The sequence below is a fragment of the Physeter macrocephalus genome, chromosome 12 (assembly GCF_002837175.3).
Source record: "Physeter macrocephalus isolate SW-GA chromosome 12, ASM283717v5, whole genome shotgun sequence".
Lineage (NCBI taxonomy): Eukaryota > Metazoa > Chordata > Mammalia > Artiodactyla > Physeteridae > Physeter > Physeter macrocephalus.
Window position 1 is genome coordinate 53814014 of NC_041225.1, and position 27721 is coordinate 53841734.

Here is a 27721-nt window from a genome sequence, read left to right on the forward strand (position 1 = left end):
TGACGGGAGTGGACGCTGCGCTGCGGTGCTGAGTGACGGGAGTGGACGCTGTGCTGCGGCGCTGAGTGACGGGAGTGGACGCTGAGTGACGGGAGTGGACGCTGCTCTGCGGCGCTGAGTGACGGGAGTGGACACTGTGCTGCGGCTCTGAGTGACGGGAGTGGACGCTGAGTGACGGGAGTGGACGCTGCGCTGCGGTGCTGAGTGACGGGAGTGGACGCTGCGCTGCGGCTCTGAGTGACGGGAGTGGACACTGAGTGACGGGAGTGGACTCTGCGCTGCGGCGCTGAGTGACGGGAGTGGACGCTGAGTGACGGGAGTGGACGCTGCGCTGCGGTGCTGAGTGACGGGAGTGGACTCAGTGATGGGAGTGGACGCTGTGCTGTGGCGCTGAGTGACAGGAGTGGACGCTGCTCTGCGGTGCTGAGTGACGGGAGTGGACGCTGCGCTGCGGCGCTGAGTGACGGGAGTGGGTGTAGGGGTTCAGTGAATGGCAGATTGCCATTGTTACTCACGTGTGCAGGAGCATGTAGAGGGGCCAGTAGAATGTGGAAGCTAGAGGAGAAGTAGAGCCCAGACTTGGGAGCACCTTGTAAGCTGTGCTAGGACTCTGGGACTGTCTGTGTAGACCAGGGAACAAACGACCGGAAGGGAATGCATGAGTGTGCACTGCCTTTGAGCCCGCAGAGCCAGCCAGCGTGGGCCTTCTAAGGAGGGGAGTGCCCTCTAGGGGCTTAGATGATTTTTCTGAGTGCTGTTCATCTTTGTACTCCGCCACCCACATGCCCTCTAAGCTGAATCCATTACCTACTGGAGAGAGAAAAAAAGACAGCTTCACCAACCTACCTGGCTGCAGCTGTGATTACATTATGCAGACATTTATTAGTTTGGTACCTTGATTGATGATTATGTTAATACTGAGGATAACATTAAAGGCTTGATTTTTCAGGCAAATGGCAAATACAAGTTGCTTCTTGTTGGAGGTTGAAAAGCCCTTAGCCCATGATTCTGTTTATGTGAACTGACCAAAATAGGTAGGTCCCTAGAGAAAGAACAGAGGCTCGTGGTTGCCAGGGGCTGGCAGAGGAGAAATGGGAAGTACAGGGTTTCTTTATGAGATGATGAAAATGTTCTAAAATTAGGTAGCGGTGATGGTAGCATAACCCTGTGAATATAAAGACCATTGAATTGTATACTTTAAAAGGGTGAATTTTTGGGCTTCCCTGGTGGCGCAGTGGTTGCGCGTCCGCCTGCCGATGCAGGGGGACCGGGTTCGCGCCCCGGTCTGGGAGGATCCCACATGCCGCGGAGCGGCTGGGCCCGTGAGCCATGGCCGCTGGGCCTGCGCGTCCGGAGCCTGTGCTCTGCAACGGGAGAGGCCACAACAGAGGGAGGCCCGCATACCACAAAAAAAAAAAAAAAAAAAAAAAAGGGTGAATTTTACAGTATGTGAATTGTATCTCAGTAAAACTGTTATTTTATTTATTTGCTTTCTTTAAAAACCCTTAGCACTTCTGCTCCAGGTGTCCTAAGAGAAGTATGGTATTTGGGGTTTCAGAGAGGAGCTATTATCTGAGGTTGGCCTGGAAAGACAGATGGTATCTAATCTAGACAGACAGCTGGAGATGAGGGCTAGATAAGGAATGTTCAGGAGAGAGTAGGGTGAGCAGTGGAAAAACAGCAAAGGGAGGGCTTGTTTGGAGAATAGAAGGTGACTGTAGCACCAGGAGAATGAAGAGAAATACTGTGAGATTGAATTCGAATAAAGATCTGTGGACTTGAGAGTGTTGAACGCTAGGCTGAGAAGTTGATCAGTTAAATGAAGAGTAACTGAAGGTTTTTGACTACAGAAGTACAGGAACTGAGCCATAGGATGGGCGTGGCATGAACTGAGAGAAGGGGAGACTTTGGTGAGAGGAGACCAGGTCGGAACCTGGAAGTTGGAGGAGGGAAGGTTTTAGAAGTGAGGGATAAGTGTGGACATCGATTTACTCATAAGTTAGTCTGTTTCCTCAGCCACGAATCCACATGTTTTCTCCTTTCCATTGCTTGCTCTTTATCCAGGCACTGGGGTAAAGGGTAAGAGGGAGATTGGGAGGAGGGGCCAAAAAAAGAATAAGAATGAAGAGAAAAGGTGACGAGGGCAAGATTCTGTTGGAGTGCTTCCGTTGTTCCGTAATTCAGTGACTCACTACAAGAAGACTCTGGGCTCTTCTAGTGGAAAATACAGGATAGGAAACCTTGTTTGATTTTGATTTATTATGTATAGACATAAAAAATTTCCTTGGCAAATAAGGGTCCTGATGAGGCCCCCATTTGTTACCTGAGAGTGTGTGTAGACGTATCTGTCAAAAAGTAACTCACATGAGTGGTATTATGTTGAACTCTGTGAAATTGCTATTTGACTATTTTTGATCTACAAAGAAAGCTGTTTCGTGAAGTCTCAACCTAATAGATACTTGCTTGATAGATATCTGATGTGAGCCCAGATTTTAACCTTTTCTGATTCCTTCATAAGTTCCTTCTTTATTAAGGTGCTAATGGTCTTGAACATCTGCTAGTCTCAGGTTCGGGGAAGCTGTGAAGAATGAAAAGGTGGCAGTAAGTAGGGAGGGCTTTCCAAGAGGCTGGTAGAGAAGGCAAAGGAGCTGGGAGCAAGCCTGCCGGCCAAAACCAGGACATCTGAATCCTTGGATCTTTAGTGTGCAGTCATTCTGGGTTTAGAAATAAAATTTCAACCTGAAGGGTTTTCCTTTCCTAAGTGGGTCACTAGGCAGTTGTGCAGTTTTAGATCTTCTGCAACACGCTGGAGACAACCTGTATGGGTCTCTGAGAAAACAAGAGAGATGTTCAAATGTTGGAAATAGATCAAATGTAAAAAGCGGAAAAAAGGGCAAACTTAGTCATGGTTTTCAGGTTGGTGTGACTTCTGTCGGCCCAGCAGAAAGCCTGGCACGCAAGTGCACACACGTGTTGAGGAAAGGTCTCTGAAGGGTTGAAAGGCATCAGAGGAGGTATTTATTGGTTGATCCTACACTCCCTGGTGTTTAACCTAAAGTAATTTCCTAGAACACATCAGTGGGAGAGAAGGGGAATTCCCAAAGATGTGGAAAAAGGTTAGTCAGCTATTATTGTAGGATGCTTTCATTGTAATGACATCCAGATATTGCGATCAGTGTGGGGCCTCTCAGTACTCTACCCCCATTAATCTGTAAACTCTGAAGACTTTAAGTTGTACAGAGTGTCAAGTGCAATAAATGTAAATGAGCTATTGTTACTGTAATGTCACAGGGATATGATCATCTGCTTAAAACTGCAGTGCCTAGGCACATAAAAATGAGAGACTGTGGGATAACCTTACCAGGGACTAAAAGCTCAGTTCATATTTACTCAGCTGTAGAAGGTGATTGTCCTGTAGGAATAGAGATTATGAATCAAGAGCTCCTGGCTTTGCTCACACAAAACAGCCAAACATTTATTTTAAACCATAGTCAGAAATACTATTGCAGCAAAACTTTAATTACCTAACACCCTCTTCTCCAATATAATCCGTATATAACCATCTCCCCACGTGTAAGAAGCCTGAGAGGGGATATTCACACCTTTCCAGTGGCTTTAATGGTGTTTGGTGCAAATTTTAACTTAATTCGTTTCCTTTTTAGTTCCACAGTTAACTATAAATGTCATTAAACCTCTAGGCCTGATTATGGAAGTACTTGTGGACAACAATCATATTTTAATTTATGAAAGAGCCAAAGAAAAATAGGAGAACGAAACAATCAAATAAGAAGAGGGAAAAAAACAGAATTAATGTGCTAATGGTTCTTCCCTGCTGGAAATGTTACCCTCCCCTGATCTTGGCCTCTCTGGTACATAAATACCCACATACTTCCGGCAAGGATGTCTCTTTTTTAGGATGTCTTCCTTTCACTCCTGCCAGCCTGGGAACTCCCTTAGTCATCCTCTCTACCCTCTGACCCACGCTTCCATTGCCAGGGGAGTCCCAGGGCAGAGTCTAGCTGCTCCTTCCTTGTATTACAGTTACATCCTGACATCCTGCTGCCCTGAGCTTCTCATTTCCTGCCTCTTATTTCATTACAACACATCAACATCAGGCAGTTGACAATATCTTTTTCTCCTCTTATATTTACCTGCCTCTTATTTTCCTGTGGTCAGGCAAGTTTTGCAGCAGAGTTGAAGTTAAGGGTGAGAGCCAACAGAGGTAGTTTGCATTCAGAGAAATGCACACATGCAGCTTAGAAGATCCAAAACATTAAGACTTTCAGCTTCCAGATAGCTGTCACAAACTCCGTTTGCTAAAGCTTATGCCCTTTATTTATAAAGCTCCTCGGTCTTCAATCAGAATCTATTTCTTTTATTATACACAATTATAAATTAATTAATGTAGCTCCAGAGGAGGATGCTACTAGACACAATCACAAAGATTAAAAAAAAAAAAAGCCAAAACTAATAGTCTATTAGTTGAAAGAAGAGTCATAAAATTTGCTGAAAAACACCTAAAGGTCAACAGCAACCAAGCAGCAACATAGAATCATTTAATGCAGGAACATCATTCTGTGTCAGACCGTGCAAGCATCACTGATGTCTGGAGTAACAGGATAATGTATGCATGTAAAGATGGCCCTGAGTCATCAAGAAAATGTTTGTTATGCTCAATACCAGTCTGGTTAAGTAAGAAGTGAAGTAATGCATTTTAGGAATATTTCTGTCAAAATGGTTAACGTTAAATATCTGGGCGTATACTAAGGAGATGAGCCTTAGTTATTTGGAATGCCAATTATGTTAGGACCCGCTCCCCATTCCCCAGCGACACCAGATAAACAGGACCGTGTCATAGAGAGGGGTGAATAGTTTTCCACAGCCACTTTGTTTGTGGTCTCCCAACTTCTATGTTGTTGTTTATTCATGGGGTTTTCCTTCCCTTTTCTTTGGTTTCAGATGCGAGTGTCTCTCTGGCTTATGTGGTTTCCCCGTGTGTGAGGTGGGATCCACTCCCCGCATAGTCTCTCGTGGAGATGGGACACCTGGAAAGTGCTGTGATGTCTTTGAATGTGTTAATGGTACGTGGGGTTTCTCTTGTTCTCAGAGAGTGTACATTTGTGCAGGAGGAGGAGGGAGGGTTCAATCTAGCTGTTTCTTGTCTTTTAAAAGGCAGAGAATATACTCAGGGACTTGATGAAACTCAGAAAGAATATTTGTGTAAGATCCCACTAGGCAGTAGAGAAAGTTAGGAAAGGAATCATCATTCCATCCATTAGAAAGAGCATTTTGGAAGTGTAATCACAGACTGCATGTAGCCATCATATTCTGCTGTGTTTCAGTAGTTCAGAAATTTTAGGATTGCAAGAAAAGGATCATGGAAAATGTGGTCGTATCCCTCCTATCATTCAAGATCTCATTGCATTATTGTCAGAGGTAATCTTTGTAACTAACACCACATTGGAGTGTCCACAATTTGAAAGAGGAAAGACACTGTTCCTCTAGTTTAGCATTTTCCTACTTAGAGGAAACACCTCTGGCCATTACTTGGTCAGTAGTATTCGCCTAGTTGGAGCTGGAACCTTGTGGACCAGAAAAACGATCCTTCAGTCATAAGATTACTTCAAATAGAATCCACCTTTCTCCCTCGGTGTGTGATGAACTGGCGTTTATTGAATTTAGATGCTAGAAGGGAGGAGAGCCTAAAACATGTCCCTCCATCAGAATTTTCAGAAGAAAAACAAAGAATAAACTCAAGCAAGTGAAATGTCAGTAATTTTAGAGGACATTATTTAGTCAACACCTAGACACACAAGGAAAATGATTTTGGATTTGGACAAATATAACAAAATTACGCATATAGAAGCATCCATATTTGCCGCCTACAAGAAATCGGGGTTCAGAAGATTTTCTACTCTCCTCCCAAGCTGCCCCTCCCCCACAAGAAAAGGTTATATTAAAGTCCAGACCTGTTTCACCGAGTCCTGTAGTTTTTAGTCCAGTGGCTGCGTATTTTGCTTTGTTTTGCTTTGCTTTGCTTCGAAGAAGCACTTGTAGTATGGCTTTGTGGTTAAAAAAGAACATAGACTACAACTAAATGACTTCAGTTTGAAAACTAGTTCCTCCACTTAGTAGCTGTGTAACTTTGGGCATCCCTTGGTCTCCCTGGGCCTCAGTTGCCACATCTGTCAAATGGAGTGAATAACAGTAAATTAAATGAGGTTTTATATGTGAAGCACTTGAAATTGTGCCTCAAGAGCAAATAGTCTTTATAAATTTGTGTGCCCACCTCCTGTTCATATCCAAAGATGCTGTTCTGGACATTGCAGGGGGATGGAGAAGGTGAGGGGAGGCTCCTGACTTAAAGACCTTTATAAATACAAGCATGCAGGGAGAGGTGCAGGAAAAGTTCTATGTGCATAAATCTCTTCTCAGTGCTTCTCCCCACCTGTATTATTATCCAGCCGGTAGTAATGTCTGTTAACCACCAGCAAATGGCCAAGCCTCTGGTACTGCTGAAGTTAGTTGATTGTAGGTGACATTTTGTGAATATTTAACTTGTACCATTGAGACAGAAATAGTGGGTCCTTGTCCTGGGCTCCCAGCATCTCAGATGTGCTTCCTTCCAGTATTCATCCCTCTGCATGTCTGTCTGTCATGCTAGACTCTGAACTGCCAGAGAACAGAGACTCTATCCTTGTGTCTGTGTTATTAGCACATTGCCCGCCTCTCAGAGTGCACCCAGGTTCTGATGGGTAGTTGGGTGGGTGAGTGAGCAAGTGATCTGATTCATATCATCTTAGTTCCCTCTAGAGTGGCTGTTAATTATCAGCCCACAGAGGGCTTACTTTGTGGGAATTTGCCATCTTTTACTGCCCTGCACTTTAATCTTAGGTCTCTTGTCCCCAGGAAATATCACCTCTAGTAATACAGTTTGCCATTGTATCCTCTGGGTGAGGAAGAGGAGTGCCTTTCTTCTTTCCTTGCTTCTTGATTATAGAAACCCAAATGTCATGACTTTCTCATCAGGACATTAACTTTACATCTCTCCCCAGTGTGATACGGTTTGGACAGCTGATAACTGCCCCCCCCTGCCCCCTCAGTGGCCTTGCCCCCATTTATAGAGCCCTGACTTCAGGAACAGGACTTGCCTTCACCTGTGAGAAAATGTTGAGATGACAGAGCAGTCACAGGATTTCTGGTGTTTGCCTCTTTCTTGCCACCATAAATTGGTTGGGTGATCTTTGCTTTATTTCGTATCCTGCTACAGTGTGTCTATTTCTGTATTAGTCATTCAATTGTAGATGAGACTAGAAACTACAGTCCTCTGAAGATTCAAAATCCCACAGAATAGTGTTTATGGAATTCTGTCTCAAAACCTGTATTTCACTTATTTTGTCATATACATACACACACCTCCCCTCCACACATACACATATTCGTATGTAAGTGTATGTGTGTGTTTGTTTATTTGGCAGCTGGTGCCCTGGGAAAATCTTACTGTTGTCATAAGGTCACCGTTAGAGGATATTACATATCAAAAATTCATTATCATTGCCCAGACAAGCAGAGGTCTATTTTATATATACATATTTTTAAAAGCCATATATATATAAATATATATATATGGCTTATATAGATATAGATAGATAGATAGATAGAAAGCCTTGCTTATGCACAAAGGATTTGAGGCAACTTTACACTGAGAACAGATACAATAACATAGTGGTAAAATATTAATGAGAAACGAGAATCAGAACCGTAGAGTTGTATGTAAAAGTTGAAAATGAAAAGCAAAAAGAAAGTGCCTACAGGTATGCAGGCCATAGCATCTGTCTGTTTAATTGTTGGAGTTAAATGTCAGGTTAGGCCCCCAGCGTCCTGGCCATCAAAGCGAAAAAGGAGATAGAATCAGATCTGCGGTTCTTATTTTTAGAGACAAGAAGCCTGCTGAACAGGGCAACACTCTGCTCATAAGGAAGCTTGAAAAGAGAGCGCTGGATGACACAGTAGATCCTATCCTTAGTTGCTTTAATCCCTTAAATGCGGAAACAGATTTCCTCTGGCTACTCTTCTCAATAAAAAGCAAAAGCAAAATATTAAAATACACCTCAGCGAAAGCAGTTTTCAGAGGTGAGTTTGACACCCAGCTGGAACCTGGGTGCTTAGAGGACTATTTATTGATTTTGAGAAACCCACAAACATGTAGGAACATGTAGGAATAGATCTGGGAACCCCAGTTCAGGAGACAGTGGATTGCATGTTAACTAACCCCATGTGCAGAAACAGAGATGGCCCGCCAGCACTCGGCTCCTAAGTTGCCATCCAGGTGATCCATATGCTTACGTTATTTTTTTAAATATCCTTTGGGTGAGGAAGAGGAGTTTTTTTAAGATAAGCGTTATAGTGAACACAGGAGGTTAAAAAATACTCACAGAGAATTCAAGAACTCTTGAGTTTTGAAAACATTAGCATAGATGGAAAGAACATTCTCCATAAATATTCATTCTCTTTTCTGTTGGGTTTGGTTTTATTTTATGGGGAAGGATGGGAGAGTTGCCCATCGGATTGTTATGGTCTATGACTGAGGGCTGAAAGGAGGACCTGTGAGGTATTGGTTGAATGAGAACCCTGTTGTTTAGAAACCAAAGGAACAGGTGGTATGACTGAGCTCCTTTTGTGTAGACTTAGAAGACATCAGTATCATCCCCTAGAAGTATGACCTCCATAGCAGTGTTGAATAATCCCAAATCTTCTTCAAGAAACAGTTCTGTGTCTGCTTCTGCCCATAAGCAAAACTTTTGTCATTAGTCAGCTGGAGCTGAGTGATGGCCTCTACTTTTAGATGGGCATGTGTTCTCCATTTGGTTACAATACACCCTATTGCCTTACACTGGCCCAGCTTGCTCATTTCTAGAGGCATTTGGGTTTGAATAGGGAAGTCATCCATGTACAGAATATGGAAACAGTCATTTGGTTGCTTAGATATGATCAGCTGTCCAATGTACATGCACAAAAATCCAAACTAGAACATCATGGTTTGAGTGTTGTAGCCACTGACTGACTCTTCCAGCGTCAGACACACATGTCAAATCCATCAGTCACAGGAGAGCCATACCCAAAGTCAGCTTGCTCCTCATGTAAAATTTGGGCCTAGAATACTAAGACCTGCAGTTTGTTAAGAAAATTAGTACAAAAACTTCTAATGATAACCCATTGTCTGTTTAGCAATAATACTCAGTAATATTTCTAGGGACATAATGTCTACTTCTACAGTGATGGAGAGAATATGGCACTTTGAAAGAAATATTCCACTCAGTATGCATTTATTGAGCATCTGTTGTGTTCCTGGGGTCTTATCAAGCTAATTTTGCTTAAGAGTGATACAGTCTTTTGCAGTCCTATTTTGTAAGTATGGTTCCCCTTCCCTTATACTGAAGTAGTACCTGCCTGGTATTCTCTAGCACACACACCCTGCTTCCCCCCCATAGAAAAGGTGTTTTCCTCCTTCAGCTATCTGGAAGCTCATGTACCCTGTCTTTGTGATTACATCAGTTTTTTGCTGATTTATGGAGAAATTTTCAGACATTTCTCATCTGTCATACAGTTGTCTCTCTTTTGACTTCTTAAGTCTGCCCACTTCCTATACAGCTTACCCCCAGTGAAAGGAGACCAGAGGCAAGACATTAGCCATTTCCTACTGAGATATTAAAGAGAAAAAGCAACAGGAGTATACCTATTTGGATTTTTTCTCCATTTTCACATTTGATGTGAAGTTCTACATTTTAGTCTTTTCCTTTGCTAAAATTATATACCTATCACCGTCTGCCAATCAGTGTAATTCGGCAGGCAGTAGAAGTTATTAACAATCTATAAGGTTCTTTTTCAGGAGTTCTGGAATATGTTAAAGAGGGAAGAGAATATTCCAGAACTGAGAAACATAAAATTTAATTGGGCAGACACAAAAAACGTGCAAAAATACCTAAAAAGACACTTTTGTGCATCTCAATGCATATGCACTTTTATGCATTGATAAGTACAAGTTGCACAGTAAATTATTTTATTTGTAATATTATTCTTTTCTCTGTCCATGGAAAATGTCCTCTTATAGAGGTAGTGGTAAACTCCATAGGGTTCTAAGATTCACATGTATCCCCAGCAGGTGAAGAAGTAATTGGTCATTGCTCCTCAAAGACCACTGCCAGCCATTTTTAAAAAAAAAATAAATTAATTTATTTATTTTTGCTGTGTTGGGTCTTCGTTTCTGTGCGAGGGCTTTCTCTGGTTGTGGCAAGCGGGGGCCACTCTTCATCGCGGTGCGTGGGCCTCTCACTATCGCGGCCTCTCTTGTTGCAGAGCACAGGCTCCGGACGCGCAGGCTCAGTAGTTGTGGCTCACGGGCCTAGTTGCTCCGCGGCATGTGGGATCTTCCCAGACCAGGGCTCGAACCCATGTCCCCTGCATTAGCAGGCAGATTCTCAACCACTGTGCCACCAGGGAATCCCTCACTGCCAACCATTTTTATCGTGCACTTTTCTGAAGAGCTTCTATAAATTTGTCTCGGCATCAAATAGGGATTTCATTATGTCGTGTGATTTTTTTTTTTTTTTTTTTTTTAATCCTGAAGAATCGATTGTGTTTTCAAGGCTGTGTTTTCTGGGACTCTCCATCTCTCTAAATTCCATTCCCTTGATCTGCTAGTGAAATGTAACTCTTGTCAATCCCATCCCCTCCCGCTCACGTTTCTGCACAACCCACCGTAAAAGCGAGTTCATCTGGAGCTGCTTTATTCATAACCACAGCCTTCCCTTCTCACTCCTTCAAATCTCACACCAAGTTTTGTGGCTTCACCCAGATGATAGCTGTGGTTGATTAAGGCAAATAAGTATTGATAATTAATATTAATTGGTTTCTAAAATACTTTTTTTTCTGCAGTTTGAATGGAAGCTCAGCATTTTGTTAGAATGCACTATTTTGCCTCCTTCCACAGCATGCAAATTTGATTGATAAAAAGCACTCCATTTTCTACACTTTAGAACTTGTGGTCCAGCTGCCCAGTTTCTTCCAATCCCAGCTCAGTTTAGTATGTTAGCTAAAAGTATAATAAATTCTGAGCTGTAGTAAGATGATTCTTTCTGACATGAGTTTTCTGAAAAAAAGAAATAGTATATCCAGCCAACACTAGGGAAGAGGTTCAGACATGTACATTTACTGCCTGTGTACACACAGCTTATCTCACGCTAGTTATGTGACTTTAGGCAAGTTACCTGATCTCCTTAAATTTCATTTTCCTCATTGAAGAAGTGGCTGTTAATATTTGTTCTGTCTTCTTGACAGGATTGTTATAAAGTCAAATGAGAAAGTACTTGTTTGTCCAAGTACAAAACAAATGTAAATATACTCAAATTAAAATGCAGTGAAAGTCTCAAATATTTCAAAATCCAAGGTGACATGGAGAAATGACATTAGGACAGAGGAGCCCATGAGTGTTGTGTGTATCATGATCAGGTTTTTCCCATCTTATTAAACAGGGTGCATTAGCTCAGGAGATCTTTCTTTAGCTTGGAAGTACTTTTATTTTACCAGCTTTATGGAGACACATACCATGCACTTCACCAAGTGAAGTTGCACAATTCACTGTTTTAAATTGTTTGATGCTCACAATCAATTTTAGAACACTTACATCAATCCCCCCAAAATTCCCAAACTCATTAACAGTCACTCCCCATTTCCCCCAAACCCTCCAGTACTAGGCAACCACTAATCTACTTTCTGTCTCTATACATGTGCCTATTATGGACATTTCATATAAATAGAATCATATACAATATGTGGTATTTTTTGTGTGTGTGTGTGTGGTATGCGGACCTCCCTCTGCTGCGGCCTCTCCCGTTGCGGAGCACAGGCTCCGGACGCGCAGGCCCAGCAGCCATGGCTCACGGGCCCAGCCGCTCCGCGGCATGTGGGATCCTCCCAGACCGGGGCGCGAACCCGGTTCCCCTGCATCGGCAGGCGGACGCGCAACCACTGCGCCACCAGGGAAGCCCCCTATATGTGGTATTTTTTGACTGGCTTCTTTCACTTAGCATAATGTTCCCCAGGTTCATTTATGTTTTAATATATATCAGAATTTCATTCCTTTTTATGGCCAAGAAATATTTCATTACGTGGATATACCACATTTTGTTTATTCATACATCAGTTGATAGACGTTTAGGTTGTTTCCGTTTTTTTGGTTATTATGAATAGCACTGCTATAAACATTTGTGTACAAGTTTTTATGTGAATAGGTGTTTTCATTTTTCTTGGATAAGGTTATACCTAAGAGTAGAATTGCTGGATCCTCTGGTAACTCTGTGTTTCATATACATCCTCACCAGCGATGTATGAGAGTTTCAGTTTCTCCACATCCTCGTCAGCATTTGTTATTATCTATATGTTTTTCATTTTAGCCATCCTAGGATATGAAGTGACGTCTCATTGTGGCTTTGATTTGTATTCCCTTAATAAGTAATGATGTTAAGCATCTTTTCATCTGCTTATTGGTCATTTCTGTATCTTATCTGGAGAAATTTCTATTCAAATATTTGCTCTTTTTCAATTGGGTTGTTTTTATTGTTCTTTATATATTCTGATACAAGTCCTTTATCAGATATTTACAAATATTTTTTAATCTGTGGGTTATCTTTTTCTTTCTTTATGGTGTTCTTTGAGGCACAAAAGTAGATGAAGTCCAGTTTAACTATTTTTTCTTCTGTTGCTTATGCTTTTGGTGTCATATCTAAGAAACCATTGCCTAATCACAAAGTCTCAAAGATTTACTCCTGTTATCTTCTAAGAGCTCTATAGTTGTAGCTCTTACGTTTAGATCATAGTTCTGTAATTCATTTTGAGTTATTTTTTGTATATGGTATGATAGTCGTCCGTTCTTATTCTTTTGCATGTGGATATCCAGTTGCTTCAGCACCATTTGTTGAAGACTGTTCTTTCCCTCAATGAATTATCCTGGCACCCTGTTAAAAATCACTAAATATGAGAGTTTGTTTCTGAACTCTTAATCAATTCCACTGAACTGTATATTTGTCCTGATGTCAGTACTACAGTGTCTTGATTACTGTAGCATTGTAGTATGTCTTGAAATCAGAAAGTGTGAGTCCTCTAGCTTTGTTCTTCTTTTCAAGGTTGTTTTGGCTGTTCTGGGTTCCTCACATTTCCATATGAGTTTTAGGATTGGCTTGTCAGTTTTTACAAAAGAACCAAGTAGGATTTTGGTAGAGATTGCAATGAAAATATAGATCAATTTGGGGAAGATTTTCACCTGAACAATATTATCTTTCAATCCATGAACGTGGAATATATTTTCATTTATTTAGGCCTTCTTTACTTTCTTTGAACAATGTTTTTTAGTTTTTAAAGTACAAGTTTTGTGCTTCATTTATTAAATTTATTACTAAATATTTTACTCTTTTTAATGCTACTGTGAATGGAATTTTTTTAAACTTCATTTTCAGATTGTTCTTTGCTAGTGCGTAGATATACAGTTTATTTGAGTTGCAGTTGTACCCTGAAATCTTGCCGAACTTTTTGTTCACTAGTTTTTTAGTAGATTCTTTAGAATCTTTTAAAATTCAAGATCATGTCGTCTGCAAGTAGAGAGAGTTTTCCTACTTACTTTCTCATATGGGTGCTTTTTTAAAATTTTATTTATTTTTGGGTGTGTTGGGTCTTTGTTGCTGCCCACAGGCTTTCTCTAGTTGCGGCGAGCAGGGGCTACTCTTCGTTGCGGTGCACGGGCTTCTCATTGCAGTGGCTTCTCTTGGTGCAGAGCACGGGCTCTAGGCGCGTGAGCTTCAGTAGTTGTGGCTCGCGGGCTCTAGAGCGCAGGCTCGGTAGTTGTGGCGCACGGGCTTAGTTGCTCCGCGGCATGTGGGATCTTCCCGGACCAGGGATCCAACCCATGTGCCCTGCATTGGCAGGCGGTTTCTTAACCACTGCCCCACCAGGGAAGCCCGTGTGCTTTTTATTTCTTTTTGTTGCCTAAGTGCCCTGGCTGGAGCCTCCAGTACAATGTTGAATTGAAGTGGTGAGAGTGAACATCGTTGTCTTGTTCCTGATTTAAAGGGAAAAGCATTCACCCTTCCACTATTAAGTATGATGTTAGCTGTGGGTTTTTCATAGATGCCACTTATCAAGTTGCTGTTTAACAACTTCCACTCCTAAGTTATTGAACGTTTTTATCATGAAAGGGTGTTGAATTCTGTCAAACATCTTTTCTATGTCTACTGAGATGATCCTGTGTTTTTTTTCCTTTATTCTATAGACATGCTGTATTACATTAATTGATTTTTGGATGTTAAACCAACCTTGCATTCTTGGAATAAATCCCACTTGGTATATAATCTTTTTTATATGTTGCTGGATTCAGTCAGCTAGTATTTTTTTTTTTTTGAGGATTTTTTATGTCTGTATTTTTAAGAGATAGTTTTCTTTTTCTTGCGATGTCTTTGTCTGGTGGGAGTTGTTTTAAGTCAGCCAAAATTAGAGTTACGAAATGGATTTAGGGAGAGTGTTTTAGGGCAGAGAAAAAATTTTAAATCATTGGTGTCATTATGAGAATTGTTAAGTGCAGGGCTTTGAGTCCTTAGCAGAACATAGCCTTGAAACACAATGGAAGGAGTGGAGTACAAGGTTTTAGTTGAAGAGCTACTGTTTTTGCTTCTATCATTTGCTAAATGTGTGACTTTGAGCAAATTACCCAGGATTTCCTCACTTCTGCACTCAGGATAAGTATTTCTACATCAGACCTTTGTTATTGGGATTAAGGGAGGTAGTGCATGTAGAAAGTGTTTTTCTAAAGGCCAAGCACTGTTATAATTACAGATTATTAAACAGGATAGAAAAAAAGAATTTAGGAGAAAACGCTGGAGAAACAGAAGAACATAACCTCTTAAAAGACCTAAATAAATTTTTTGAGGCAGGACAAAAACTAATGTGGAGGCAGGATCATTTACTTGAGGGTAGAGAATGATTTAACAAAACAAACGTTTTGTTTAACAAAAAATCTTTTTAAAGCACAAATCAGATATGTGAGTTTCATGGTCACATGGTTACTTTTATTTGGGATAAGGGGACGCCAGTATAGATTTTACTAAGAGGAATTTCGATTCCTTGGTATAATGAGAATAGTGATGTGTTTTATTTATTTTATTCTACTTTACTTTGCATTGCTTTGTTGCTTCTGTTGTAAAAAATTATATTGAATGTAGTAAATTTCCATCAAATTTTAACCTGCTGTCAGACAGTATTTTCTAGAGGCTGTTTGAAAAATATGAAAGGACACCACTCAAATGACTTTGAATCCGCCTTGTTTATTTTAACTCCTTTAGAAACAAAGCCAGCCTGTGTATTCAACAATGTGGAGTATAGTGATGGGGATATGTTTCGAATGGACAACTGTCGGTTCTGTCGATGCCAAGGGGGTGTTTCCATCTGCTTCACCGCCCAGTGTGGTGAGCTGAACTGCGAGAGGTACTATGTGCCTGAAGGGGAGTGCTGCCCTGTGTGTGAAGGTAAGGACAGGTGCCAGTCAGAGAATAAGAAGAAGAGACATGGGTTAGGGACTTAATATCAAAATTGACCTACTTCAGTCTCACTCCAAACTAGAGGAAGATTGAAGAAGTTTCTGTTGTTTGTCACCGTGGTCTACCTTTTAGGACTTCGATAATGCTAGGTAGACTGTGTGAAACTGTAGTACTTCTCTGAGGGAAGTTACACCCTGCATGTGGACAGCGGTCACCTGTTTCCACAGATGGACATGAGGTTTCCCGGAGGTGCTTTCTGTTCCTCCTCTGTGGTTCCAGCAGTTCCTTGGCAAGTCCTGGACTTTCTCTCCATCCTGACATCAGAATTCCACCCACCCTGCTCCCCTCAGATTGCTCAGCTAGGACAGGACGGCCCTAGTCACTGACCACCTTAGCCAGTCAGCTCAGAGAGGAACCGACCCTGCTTCCTTTCCGATACCCGTGCCAGTCCGGGTGAGAGCAGGGCTCCCCGTCCTTTGAAAATGTGTGGTGGTAAGAGTGGGGTCATGGTGTGGCATGGCGGTGACACCAGGGCAAGGCCCAGACAAGTGTCCACTGTGGCCCTGGCCAGAAGGACCCCCAGGGCCTGCTTTCTCTTTATTCCCCTTTTCCCCCCAAGAAATAATAGGTCCATGTTCCTCCAACAGGCTCGACCCTCCTGTCTCTCCTATGCAGAAATAATAAACTTTTCAGAATGATAACTCTGAATATCATGTACTACAATCCACACATTTTAAGGATCAGGATAATCAGAAAAGTAGTCACTTGTCTGAGTTTCCAGTGAAGCCAGGAGCAGTGAGTGCCTGCCTGTGTCTCTGGTCTAACTGCACTACACCGTTTCCCCAGAAAGGAGGTTCACGTGAGCTTTCTTGTCCTGCCGGGACCACAGACCTTCAGTCTGGAGTCAGGCACATCCGTCTCATGTCTGACACTCACCCTGCCCTCACCTCCACACGTGAAATGGGAGGACAGAATTTCATGCCACGTTCCATAACTTTTTCTGTTTTCTAAATCCATTTCTTTTCAGTATTTGAGCTCTGTTTACTACATAATACTGAAGATATGAAATTGCTTAGAGTATGCAAACTACATTCCTAACATTGAACAGTGGTTCATAACAGGGAGGCCATCTTCCCTGTTAGAAATTGTTTTTGCTAACATAGGAGAAAGGTGGTTCACTTTTTAGGGTGTCATCAGGGATTTTAAGAAAGTCACATCAAACTTTTAACCTTCCCCATTGATTTGTTCCCTAGCTACTACCCCCGGTGTGTAATAGTCTCTGAAACTATGTAGCAGTTGATCGTGTAAAAACATAGATATGGACCTCTGTGTAATAATAATCATAATGAGTTGTCTGGGCATAGATCCGGTTATGTCTCACTTCCTGGAATTCAGATCCAGGCTCAAAGTAGAAATGAAGTATGCAGTGTAATATTTTTTATAAAGAAATTTTTATAAAGTCTTATCTAACTCAGGTCTCTTTGGCTGCTTGCATCTCTGGCAGACTGCCCTTCTGAAGCTGTGACTGCATGGTTTTCAGTTTTGGCCTTCTAACTCTCTTGTAATGCCCTCCTACCTCTTTGGAATAAAGAGGACCAAACTCAGAACTGCCTGGACTTTCTTTCCAGCACAGCAGCCCTTGCTTCTTGAGGCCAGATTTTATGTTTCTGAAAAAGAACATTGAGTGATTTATCTAGCTGCTTTCATTTATAAGGATATTTGGGGATTTTTTATTTATGTGCTTGTCAGCAACCTCAGAAAACTTTTTTACACTATCTTTGGCTACCTACATTCCCCAGCCTCAGCTGCTGCTTGACTGCTCAGCTTGGGGGAGAAAAATGGCGTAGGTTCACAGCTTTCCCTCCAGAGCACAAGCAGTGCCATGTATGGTTTAGAGAAGTTGTGTCAGTCCTGTCCTGAATAAGGCCACAGCAGGGGACTGTATACACCTCACTGTGCCTCCAGGCACCGTGAGATAGACTTCAGTTAGTCCTAGAAATAACAGGCTCACTATAAGTTAGTTTTCACTTGTAAAGTTTTCACTTGACGGGAGGTAAAATGGAGGTGTAATAAACATTTAAGTTGGCAACTCAGAAGGCATCATCAGAGCCTAAAATGGATCAGCATTTTTTTCTCACAACCAACCCACAGCTCCATCCACGAAGTTTTGCACCTTTATGAAATGATAACACCTGCACATTGGTTTTTATGCCTCAGATCCCCTGCCCTGTGTGCCGTGTCAGGATGGGCGGACAGAAATTCAGCATGACAGCTGCTTTTGCATGTCCCCCTAGAGACACCTCCTGCAGCCCTGAGCTTCTGCTGAGCACAGCTGGAAAAGAACTGCTGACGACGAGAACCTGGGAAAAATATGTCTCTAGGTGCGGGCAGAGATAAGATGTAGAATGCCCTCAGTCTTACTCTGAACTCACGTTTTAATTTAGATCCCGTGTATCCTTTCAATAATCCTGCTGGCTGCTATGCCAATGGTCAGATCCGTGCCCACGGGGACCGGTGGCGGGAGGACGACTGCACGTTCTGCCAGTGCATCAACGGAGAACCCCACTGTGTCGCGACGGCCTGCGGACAGAGCTGCATGAACCCCGTCAAAGTGCCTGGGGAATGTTGCCCTGTGTGTGAAGGTAACCCTTGTAGATTCTAACGAGCCCCTGGCGAATATCTCGTGTTGGATAAGCTTCTACCAGTATGTGCTTGCTTGTTTTCTCTTTCCTCAGGCATAATGTCTGCTTCATGCTGTTACCAGTTGCAGATGAATTTATTATACAGCCCAAACTAATCATTTGGGGGAAATGTTACACATTTACAGTGACAATAGTGTGGTCTTTATTTTGCCACTGCAGATAATGCTTATCTGAATACTTTACAGTCAAAGAATATATACATTTTAATTCAGTTCACCACAAGCCTGATTAACATCCAAAGGTCAACACAATGAAATGAAATGAAATTGGAAATAAGACCCATGACTCAAAGCATAGCTTGTTCAACTTGTAATGCTTCCATAAGCCCAAGAGTCCTGGCAGCTAGAAGAAAAACCTGGAGCCATCAAAGGTGGTTTTCACTGCCTGGAGTCCTCACCCTGAGCATCCATTTCTGCTTCTAATATCACAACGGCTGTGGCTTTGCAGTTCCTCTTGGGCTTTTTCTTATGTCTTGGTTACCTGCATTCACTACCTCTCTTCCTGTTTAATGGAGAGAGCCTCAGATATCCTGGACTAGTCTTTCCATCCCAACTGCTATTCCAGGCCATTTCCCCCATCCTGGGAAGATTCTTTGCACACTTACTCAAGTCAGCCTTAATCCTTGGTCCACGTCTGTTAGTACAAACAAGAGATTGAATATCTATGCTGACGGTTCCAATAGAGAGTGTCCGTCATTAAGAAGCACATTTGCACAGTGAAATGAACTAAAATGGGTCAAAAATTAGTCCTTGTGGAAGATGGATCCTTCTAGAATTTTTTAAAACAGCTATTAAGGAACTGACAGGTCTTTTCCAAAATTCAGTCAAGTAGACTGAGTCCTCTATCGAGAAGTCTTTTTGCTTCTACCGAAATTTTAATCAACTCAGACTTCAGAGTTTGCCTGACTGGTTTCATTAACTTCTGAGGGGTTAGAATTATTAAAGACCTTAAAAATCATATAAAAATTTAAGCTGGAGGATTCTGGTCCTATTGACATCACCAATTCGCTCACCATTACTCTACTCAGAATGCAGCTGCCACACTCCAAAACTTTATAGCTTCCAGATGACCAATTTTGTGGAAATCACCCACCCACTTCGCACATATACTCCTCCCATCCCCTAAAGGCAGCGTTTCAGTGCTGGAAAAAGGAGTGTGCAGTAATACGTTTGATGATGTACGGTCAGCTTTACAAGGAAAGATGCCCTGCTGAAGCAGATAAAGATGGGAATATCTATCCCTAAGAATTAGGGGCAATCTGTTATTGGTTTGAAATATTTAAGTATATGTATGTGCATGATAATGTAAGAAAAATTAAAAGCATATATATAAAATCCAGTAAACAGTAACCCTTTAACTTCATGAGTCTTGATGGAAAATAAGACTTTGAAGAACTTGTTAAAAAAATATAGGGCCTTTTTTCTAAAAGTAAGAAAGGCAAATCCTTTGCCCTCATCTTCGGCCGTCATTAGCATATCCATTGTGGTGAGTAGCGAAGGGAAGCAGTTGGTGAATAGACAAAAATATATATTATATGTATGAGAAACTGATTTATTCTTATGTCATATAGATGTTTGGGTAGGAAGTGGATGTTAGTTTGATCACTTAGAGTTTGGTCTCTGCAACATCTGGGTCACGTTGTAATCTTATCTTCCACTGTTTGAGAAAAGAGAGACAGTTTGGGTCAGCCATTAATTCCAAAAAATTTATTAAGAACCTTCCATAATCCAGATACCACATCGGACACAAAGCTAAATAAGGGACAACTCCTGGTAAACTTCAAAGAAACTATTTAGGCTGTTTTAAATTAAACCAGGAAAAACAGAATGTCTGCATTCAGGTGCTGTGGGGTAAGTGCTTTTTATTTGTACCTGATTTCATTTAATCCTCACATCGACACTCTGCCAAAGGCCTTATTATACCATTTTAAAGATGAAGAAATTAGGGTTTAGAGAGATTTAGATAATTTTTCCCAAGGTCAGTTGCCAATATGTGGCTGAGCTGGGATCAACTCAACTGAAGTCTGTCAGATTCAACTACATTTTTGTCTGCTTCCAGAGGTCATCTCAGTTTCCTCCTGCCCCTATTTCTAGTTCCCTTATATCTCTCTTCATCTCTGGCTTTTGGCCCTGTGTTGGGACACACAGGAGTCTGATGACAGGGGAGGAGATCATTTGCAGTTTGACAACTACTCCAGGTGTTTTTGATGTGATCTCCCACCTGCCCTCTCCCCTGAATTTGAGGACCTTGGGGGAAGGATGCCTTTGAGACTCATCCTCGATTTGCTTCTCAAGCCTCACATTCAGGTTGCCGCCTTCACTTCACCAGACTCGGCATCTTTATTCCAAGCTGTTAGGCCCTGCTGGTCTCAGCCTTGCAGAAGGTTCCATTGTTTAGTTCTCAGAGAACTAATTTATCTTCTGTTTCTTGTTTTTGGTTTAAAGTCAGTTAAGTAATAAGTTTCACATAAGACTGTGTTTCCTCTCCAGTGACACCCTCATTTTAAGATGTGTTCAGAAGACAAAAGATTCTTTTGGCATGGGGATAAAAAAAACAGTGTACAGCTTAGGATAATGATCGTAAAAGTTTATTATTACCTATGAATAATATTGTAATAAACTTATTTATTAATAATAATAAACTTAGAAAATAATGCAAGGCAAATAAATCTTATTGCTTAGTTTTCAGGATCCAAGAAAGACTGGAAGTATTCAAAAATATTTTTCTCAGCAGTTATTCAATAGCCTATTTAAATAGAATTTCAAGTGATTTCCGAAGAGCCAAAGGATTAGACAAAATAAGGAAAAAGCAAGGCATTGTTGTGTAATAAATAATCAGCCAGAATTATTTGGAGGAAACAGAAAGACTGGTATTTATGCAGTTTATACACAGTAAATTCCTCTGTGCACAATTGCATAACCAATGTTGGCTCTCACCCTTATTAGCTACAGTCCCAAGGTACATAGAGTCTGAACTTTGATGAAAGGGACCCCACACAAGGATTGTGGGTTTAGATTCTTCCTAAATAAATTACTGCATCACCAAATATAGTGTGTTTGGACCTTCAGGGAGGAAGAACCTTGTTGTGACTGCTGTTGTTAGAGATACATACCTTCCAAATGACAACATAATGTGCTTGGTTACTCCTGGAGGACTGGGAATGTGGACCTGGGGGCCCTTAAAGACTGTGCTGTTACTTGACAGCTAACTCAATTCACAAGTACCTGAGTGCTGTGTAAATTGGCACTTAAGTACTCTCTCGATTAAGTCTTAGCAAGTTAGTGTCAACACCCAATTCAGGTACACAGATAAGCCATCCCAGTCTGTAAGTCTATAACTGATTGTATTCTTATGGTTTGTTCTGTTGGCTTTTCTCTACATCTCCTCTTGCTCATCAATTGCATTGTTTTTATTTTCTGGCCCTTGTAAAAAGCTAGAATGGAAACACATGGAATAGCAGATAAAGTTTGCAGTTTAAGCATCTATATGGAAGATATGTCCTTATTTTCTTACAAACGAAAAACAAAAAAGGAGGGCGGCAGAATTGTCTTCCTCGGCATCTAGCACCATTTGCATCATCTTATTTGTAGCCCTTAATGAGAGTAGCTGACATTTCTTGCACACTGTGACTGTGAGCCAGGCCTCAGTGCTTTAAGAGCATCAGCCCCTTTGATCCTCACGGCTACCCTCTTGTGCAGGCACTGCCATCCCAAGTTATGATCACAGAACCCAAAGTTCAGAAGTCATGTAACTTGCCCAAGGGCCTGTAGCTCGGAAGTGGCAGAGCAGTGTATCTCCAGAGCCCTGGCTCTGGACCCCTGCAGGGATACTGCCTCTGAGACAAAGTGCACTTATTGACCAGTAGCCTAAAAGAGGCTACGTCCCTCATGAGCTAGGATTTACCATATGCTTTTGAATCCCTAAAACAGCACCTGTCATGTAAGTAGGTGCTCAAAAATGGTTAATGAATGGATGATGAGTGAGTGAGTTAGCGAAGGGGGAAAAGACTGGAGTAAGACAGCAGACCCTGATAGAGGGTTTCCTTAACCAGTGCTGTTAAAGGGGTCAGATGCTGACCTCTGGTGAACTGAAGAAAGATTAATGTGTAAATGCTTCTGTTTGAAAATGCACTTTGAGAACAGAAAGCAGAGTGTTATACGAAGTATGTTTGGCACACGGTGGGTCGAGACGCCTACAGGTGAGTTGGACCAGTTAGCTTCAGATTGACTGCTCACCCTCCTTAGCTCTTGACTCCCACCCAGGGGCAGCCTTCCAAGACTGGTTTGTAAACTGTGGTTTATCCTCTCTCAGTTCAGCCCCTGAAGTCCAGAATCACAGAATTAAAGTGGGCCTTCTCCAGACCCTCCAAGGCTAATGCTCACTGTCACATTTAATGTACTGCCGTTAGGACCTGCCCTGAGAGTGTATAAGTGCCACTGCCTTGTTTTCAGCTAGACTTTTTTTTTTTTTTTTTAATATCACAGTTAGGTATTGAGAATAATTTGCTAGTTGATTTCCCAGTAATGCCAGGTATAAATCCTATCTAAGTTGATTCTTAATGTCAGAGGGACCCTAAGGACAGGGTGCCATTTTCCATGAAAAAAAAAATCTGTTTGTTTTATAATTAAAAGTAAGAATAAGGTGTTGGGGAGGGAAATACTGACTGCATGTTGTAATGACATGACCGTGATGACGCAACAAGAAAAATGCAAGATATGTGGACAAGTGTGAGGCCATCTCCACCTGATGCAGGAGATAAGAATTTCATCATCCCTCATTAGTCTTGATGTCAGATCTGATCTGCTGTCTCATCTTGGGCTGTGGCTGGACCCTGCCCAGGTGGCCACTGTGACCTGAGTGTTCTTTAGGCCCAGTATGTGCAGAGTCTCCAGCTGGGATGAGTTGATGGTTTTGATGACCCTGGAGATTTCAGAGCCAACGCCAAGAGTATCACTTTTCAAGAACTAGAAACAACGTCGGTAATATTTTACAAGTTAGCATTCAATATTAGGCTTTGAGTTGCTAGTAGATAAATTCCATGCTTGTGGTTGGGTACTTTCCAACCGTAATGGGTACTTTCCTTTGTACTATTTCTGTTTCTCCGAAACAAAAGCAAAATCCATTTCCAAATTCACACAGGAAATAAAAGAGTTATTTGTAGATTGTCACAGCTAAGTAACGGGTATATGAGGGTCCATCGTATTATTCTATCTACTTCTGTATTTTAAAGATTTTTTCCATAATAAGAACTTCAAATGAAAGTTATTTGCAGAGTTATTGTCTGAAACTGAGCTGAGTTTCAGGCAGGCCTCGTGATTCTGCTAACCTGGACTTGACCAACTCTTGAAGTGGGGGAATAAAAACTGACTCCCTGTCCGTGGAGTCTTTCTAATTCTCTGGACTTAGGATGGAATGTGATAGCTGTGCCATCAACCATCTTCCTGCCAAATGGCTTTCTTGGATCCCTTACTTGGGAAATCCTGGTCCTACTTGGGACAGTGTTGAAGAGAGGACATGAGGCATTTCTTGACCTTGTGGACTTAATGAGCCACTTCAGCATCAGCTTACCCAATAGATCATATGCTGTGGTCCTCTAAAGAGCTGGAGGTCTTTGAGCTGTGAAATAGACTGTCCTCCTCATCATCAATACTAATTTCATGGGAGCGCTATATTCTTTCCATAAATTCTGATATAGTTTGAATCAAGCCACCCTTCAAATGAGGTTTCTACTGGGCTGCTGGAAAAGTCTCTACCAGGCACATATCTGGGTGGGAATTCCTTGAAACAAGAAAGTATGTTTCCAGCCCTGCCCATAATACTTCCTCACCAAACAGTATCTCAAACGATTAAGCTACTGCTTCTGTGGCAAGGAATCAAACATAGTTTGGCTGACCCCAGAGGCAGTGAAGTCAAAGATGCCACAGGGTCACATGATATTAATGTTCTGGTACGTAACAGGGATCAAAACTCAGTTTATGGGTGGTACTGCTTCAGTGCCATATACTATGCTATTATTAGTAGGCCAAGAATAATAAAATATTCGTAATATTTCAAAGACTGTTAGGCATGTTGTTTCATCCTTTAACTCTAAGTGTCCTGGAAACTAGTTCCATAAATGGAAATTAAAATATAGCCCAGTGTGTTTTTTGGCTTGTCCAAATAAGGTCATATGTGGGGTAACAAATGCATAGCAGTTGACCATGTGTCAACCTAGGTGTCCTTTAACCTAAGCATCCAAAATTGTTCATGAATGAATTTCACAGTATTTTTGTTTTCTCTGGGGATTTAAAATATCTTTAGGTATTTCAAATAACATTAGAATGGTATGGTTCAGAGCTGATTCTGAAACACTTGATTAGAGAAACCTTTACCTCTGATTTTCCAGCATTTGGCAGTCCCAGCTATTAAGTATTTCCCTGTGGAAGTGGCCTGCAAGGGGCAGGTTCCTCTTTATTTCCTCTGCTGTTTACTTCCCATACCTAAATGGGCATTACTGCCAGGAGTCTCATAATTTTCCTACTAAGATCATAATCGAATCTAATAGTTCAGACTTGGGCCTGCTAATTTTCATCTAATCAACAGGGGCAGGAAAACAGAGTCTGGAATGCCAGCTATGTGAATGAAAAATATTTAGTCATTCTTGAAATGATAGGAATGTTTTTCCAACAAGCTTAAATAAACACAATCTCTACTGAGACTGTTAAACTTTTTTTGGATAAGAGACAACTCTTAGGCAACCAAACAGAAGTTAATGAAGGTTATTAAGAGACATGCCCTTCAGAAAAGGCTTATGGACATTAAAAAGAAAGATTCCATTTTCTTTAGGGTACACCCATTGACCAGAAGTAGCAGAATTGGTTTCCTTTTAGCTTTTGTCAACCTAATAGAATTTAGCATTTTAACTGGTAATCACATTGTCTGTGTTTTGAGAGATGTCCTGCTTTACTAGCCACGGCTTATTAGACCATCTTAGTTTAAAATCCTCATCTTCATCTCCTTCCACTGTTTGCCTCAATTCTAAGGAATGGATAGGTCTCGGCACACCTGTATTTAAAGCACCTGACAGCACTTTTTGTATGAGGCTTGTTTATTTGTTCCCATCAATGCAAGGTCCAACTATAAAGTAGTGAAATTATCTTTAACATAATGAAATTATTTTTAAACATAACCAAGATTTACATATCCAAGTGAAGTGTTTTTCCTTTCAAAATAGTTATATGGGAACTGTACAGCTATTGCAAGAATACCGTCGTTCAGAATGTTTTTGGTTCTTCTCTGTTGAAACTGACATTGCAGCTTGCCGCACATCCTTTTGAAAATTCTTAGCTTTGTAAACCCCTGACTTTAAAGGTTTATTAGACTCTAGGAAATAGTCAAAGTCATTCACATCTAAGTCTGGTGGAAAGGCTGGGTGATCTAGCTGGGCAAAACTTTTCAGGAGAAGCAAAAAGTGACAGTAGAGTAAAGGTACTCTGTCTTCTATGACAGAGTAATTTCCTCTGAAGGCAATTCTGAAGAAAAGTTTCAAATAGAATTTTGACAGGAACAACATTTTAGCACAAGCATATAGCCCACAAAAGTGAGTGCTTTTAGCAGTAACACTTATTTGTAAGTACAATTCCTGGTGTGTTTATTGGAAAAAAAAAATCAATTCACTTACCACATAGTATTTGTATGACTTCTCTGGACTAGAGGCATATATTTAAATGGTCATCTATTATATTACAACTTCTTGTGGAATTGCAGGTGTTCCATTCAAACTTATTTTCAAGTAAATTAGACTAAAATAATTTCCCTGTAGAAATAACTATTTTAAAAGTGGTGGTGATTCCAATATAATTTATTTCTAATATTTTAGTTCTCGAACTCCACTTATGATTGTACCATTTTCAACTGTCTCATTGTATAGTCTTAACCTTAAATGAGCAAAATGATTTCACATTGTTTAATACATGAGGGTCAGTATTAGAGTCGGTGAGCAACCCAGTGAACTGTTTTTAAAGGCCCTATTGAAGTATTTTCTGTGCTGTGTCTGGCGGATTGTTGAAGATAAAATATCTGCTGCAATATTGTTGTAAAATAACAGGCAGAGCGAAGGAATGAAAATGTCTACTGAAGCACATCCCTTGCCCATTGATGGATCTCCCGTCACAGGTGGCTGCTGAGGTGTTAGGGAGCTGGATCGAGCCCACCTGTCATCCTCTGCCTTTGAGAATCCTGAAATGCTCACTATCCATCATCATGCAGGTTGGGAAATCTGTTACCCGGGGGCTTGGCAGGGCCAGATCTTGGTCCAGGGTCATACCATCAGTTTAATCCAAATTTGATATGGGACAAGCAATAATGAACAGTTAGAACTTTTTTGAAATTTGTTCGAAACATGAGAGGATAGTGATGCGTTGCATTTTACACATTTTTCCATTCGAGTTGAATTATTAGCAGTTTGACCAAGTTTTCACTTGCCATGTATGTCTACAGGATACCTGTTTACACATCCAGTGAATTTTACTTTCACATCTAAGAGAAGCTGGATTTATCACATTTGTTTGAAACAGAGCCCAATTCAGGGATCCAAACCATTGGAGACCACAGAATTTAATACTTGTTGCCAGTCGAAAATAAGATTCGGTTCAAGGCTCCGGCTCTCATTCTGCAGCATCATGAACCAAGACTAAGAATCCCCAAGAACATTCTAAGACCAACAAGTGCTTGGTCCATGGGGACCCTGAGAGTCATGTGGCGCTCTGGATTTGATTTTTCCCCTTGGCTGCTAGAACAGACTGAGAGATGAGTCTGTAAGCCACGTCCCCGACCAGGCAGGACCTCACAGCATGCACCGTGTGTGCCGACCTCATCATCCCTGGCTGCAACGTATTCTTTCTACTTAAAAGTTACCTTGGTCCTCATTTCCTCACTTTAAAAACGTGTACATATATAATTTGAGACTGCCTTGGGTCTGCTTTGGAATCCAGCAAAGTATATTTAATGCTTGTTTATGTATTCGGTGCCCCTGTGCCGGTGCCTTGCACTGTGGTCCTGCCACCCGTAGTTTGGGCATTTGAAGGACAACACAAAATGGTGTTCTTTTTCAGCTTAATTGGAAAGCGATTGCCCTGCAAATCAGCTCCCATTTTAAAGCAGTTCAGGGAGTCTCTATTTCGTTCGTGAAACTAAAAAAATGTTCGGAGATAATAAACTGTCAGTTTGGGCCGGCCTCAGGCCTTGAATATTGAAAGAGGGCAGCAAGCTTAGTTCTTTTCAAGACTGTGACTCTCTCGTGCTTTCTGGGAACCAAGTTTTAAAAAGATTCCATGGAGATCTTAGACCAGATGAAAGCAATAGGGGTGTTCTGCAGTGCTGTGACAGAGACACTGAGGACATTATTGTTTCAAACATGACCACCCCCACCAGTATTACTGTTAAGAAAGTACTGGTTGA

General features: G+C 41.4%; 1 protein-coding gene across 6 annotated transcripts in view; it reads left to right on the forward strand.

The window, feature by feature from the left end:
• The window catches only part of CRIM1 (cysteine rich transmembrane BMP regulator 1), a 222166-nt gene that overhangs the window by 128826 nt on the left and 65619 nt on the right, over positions 1–27721 (forward strand). For all 6 annotated transcript variants that reach the window (XM_028496713.2, XM_024118670.3, XM_024118668.3 and 3 more), the window contains 3 exons: positions 4960–5081; positions 15387–15569; positions 18026–18223. In XM_028496713.2, coding sequence (XP_028352514.1) covers positions 4960–5081; positions 15387–15569; positions 18026–18223 — 503 coding nt within the window. The remainder of the gene's footprint in view (positions 1–4959; positions 5082–15386; positions 15570–18025; positions 18224–27721) is intronic.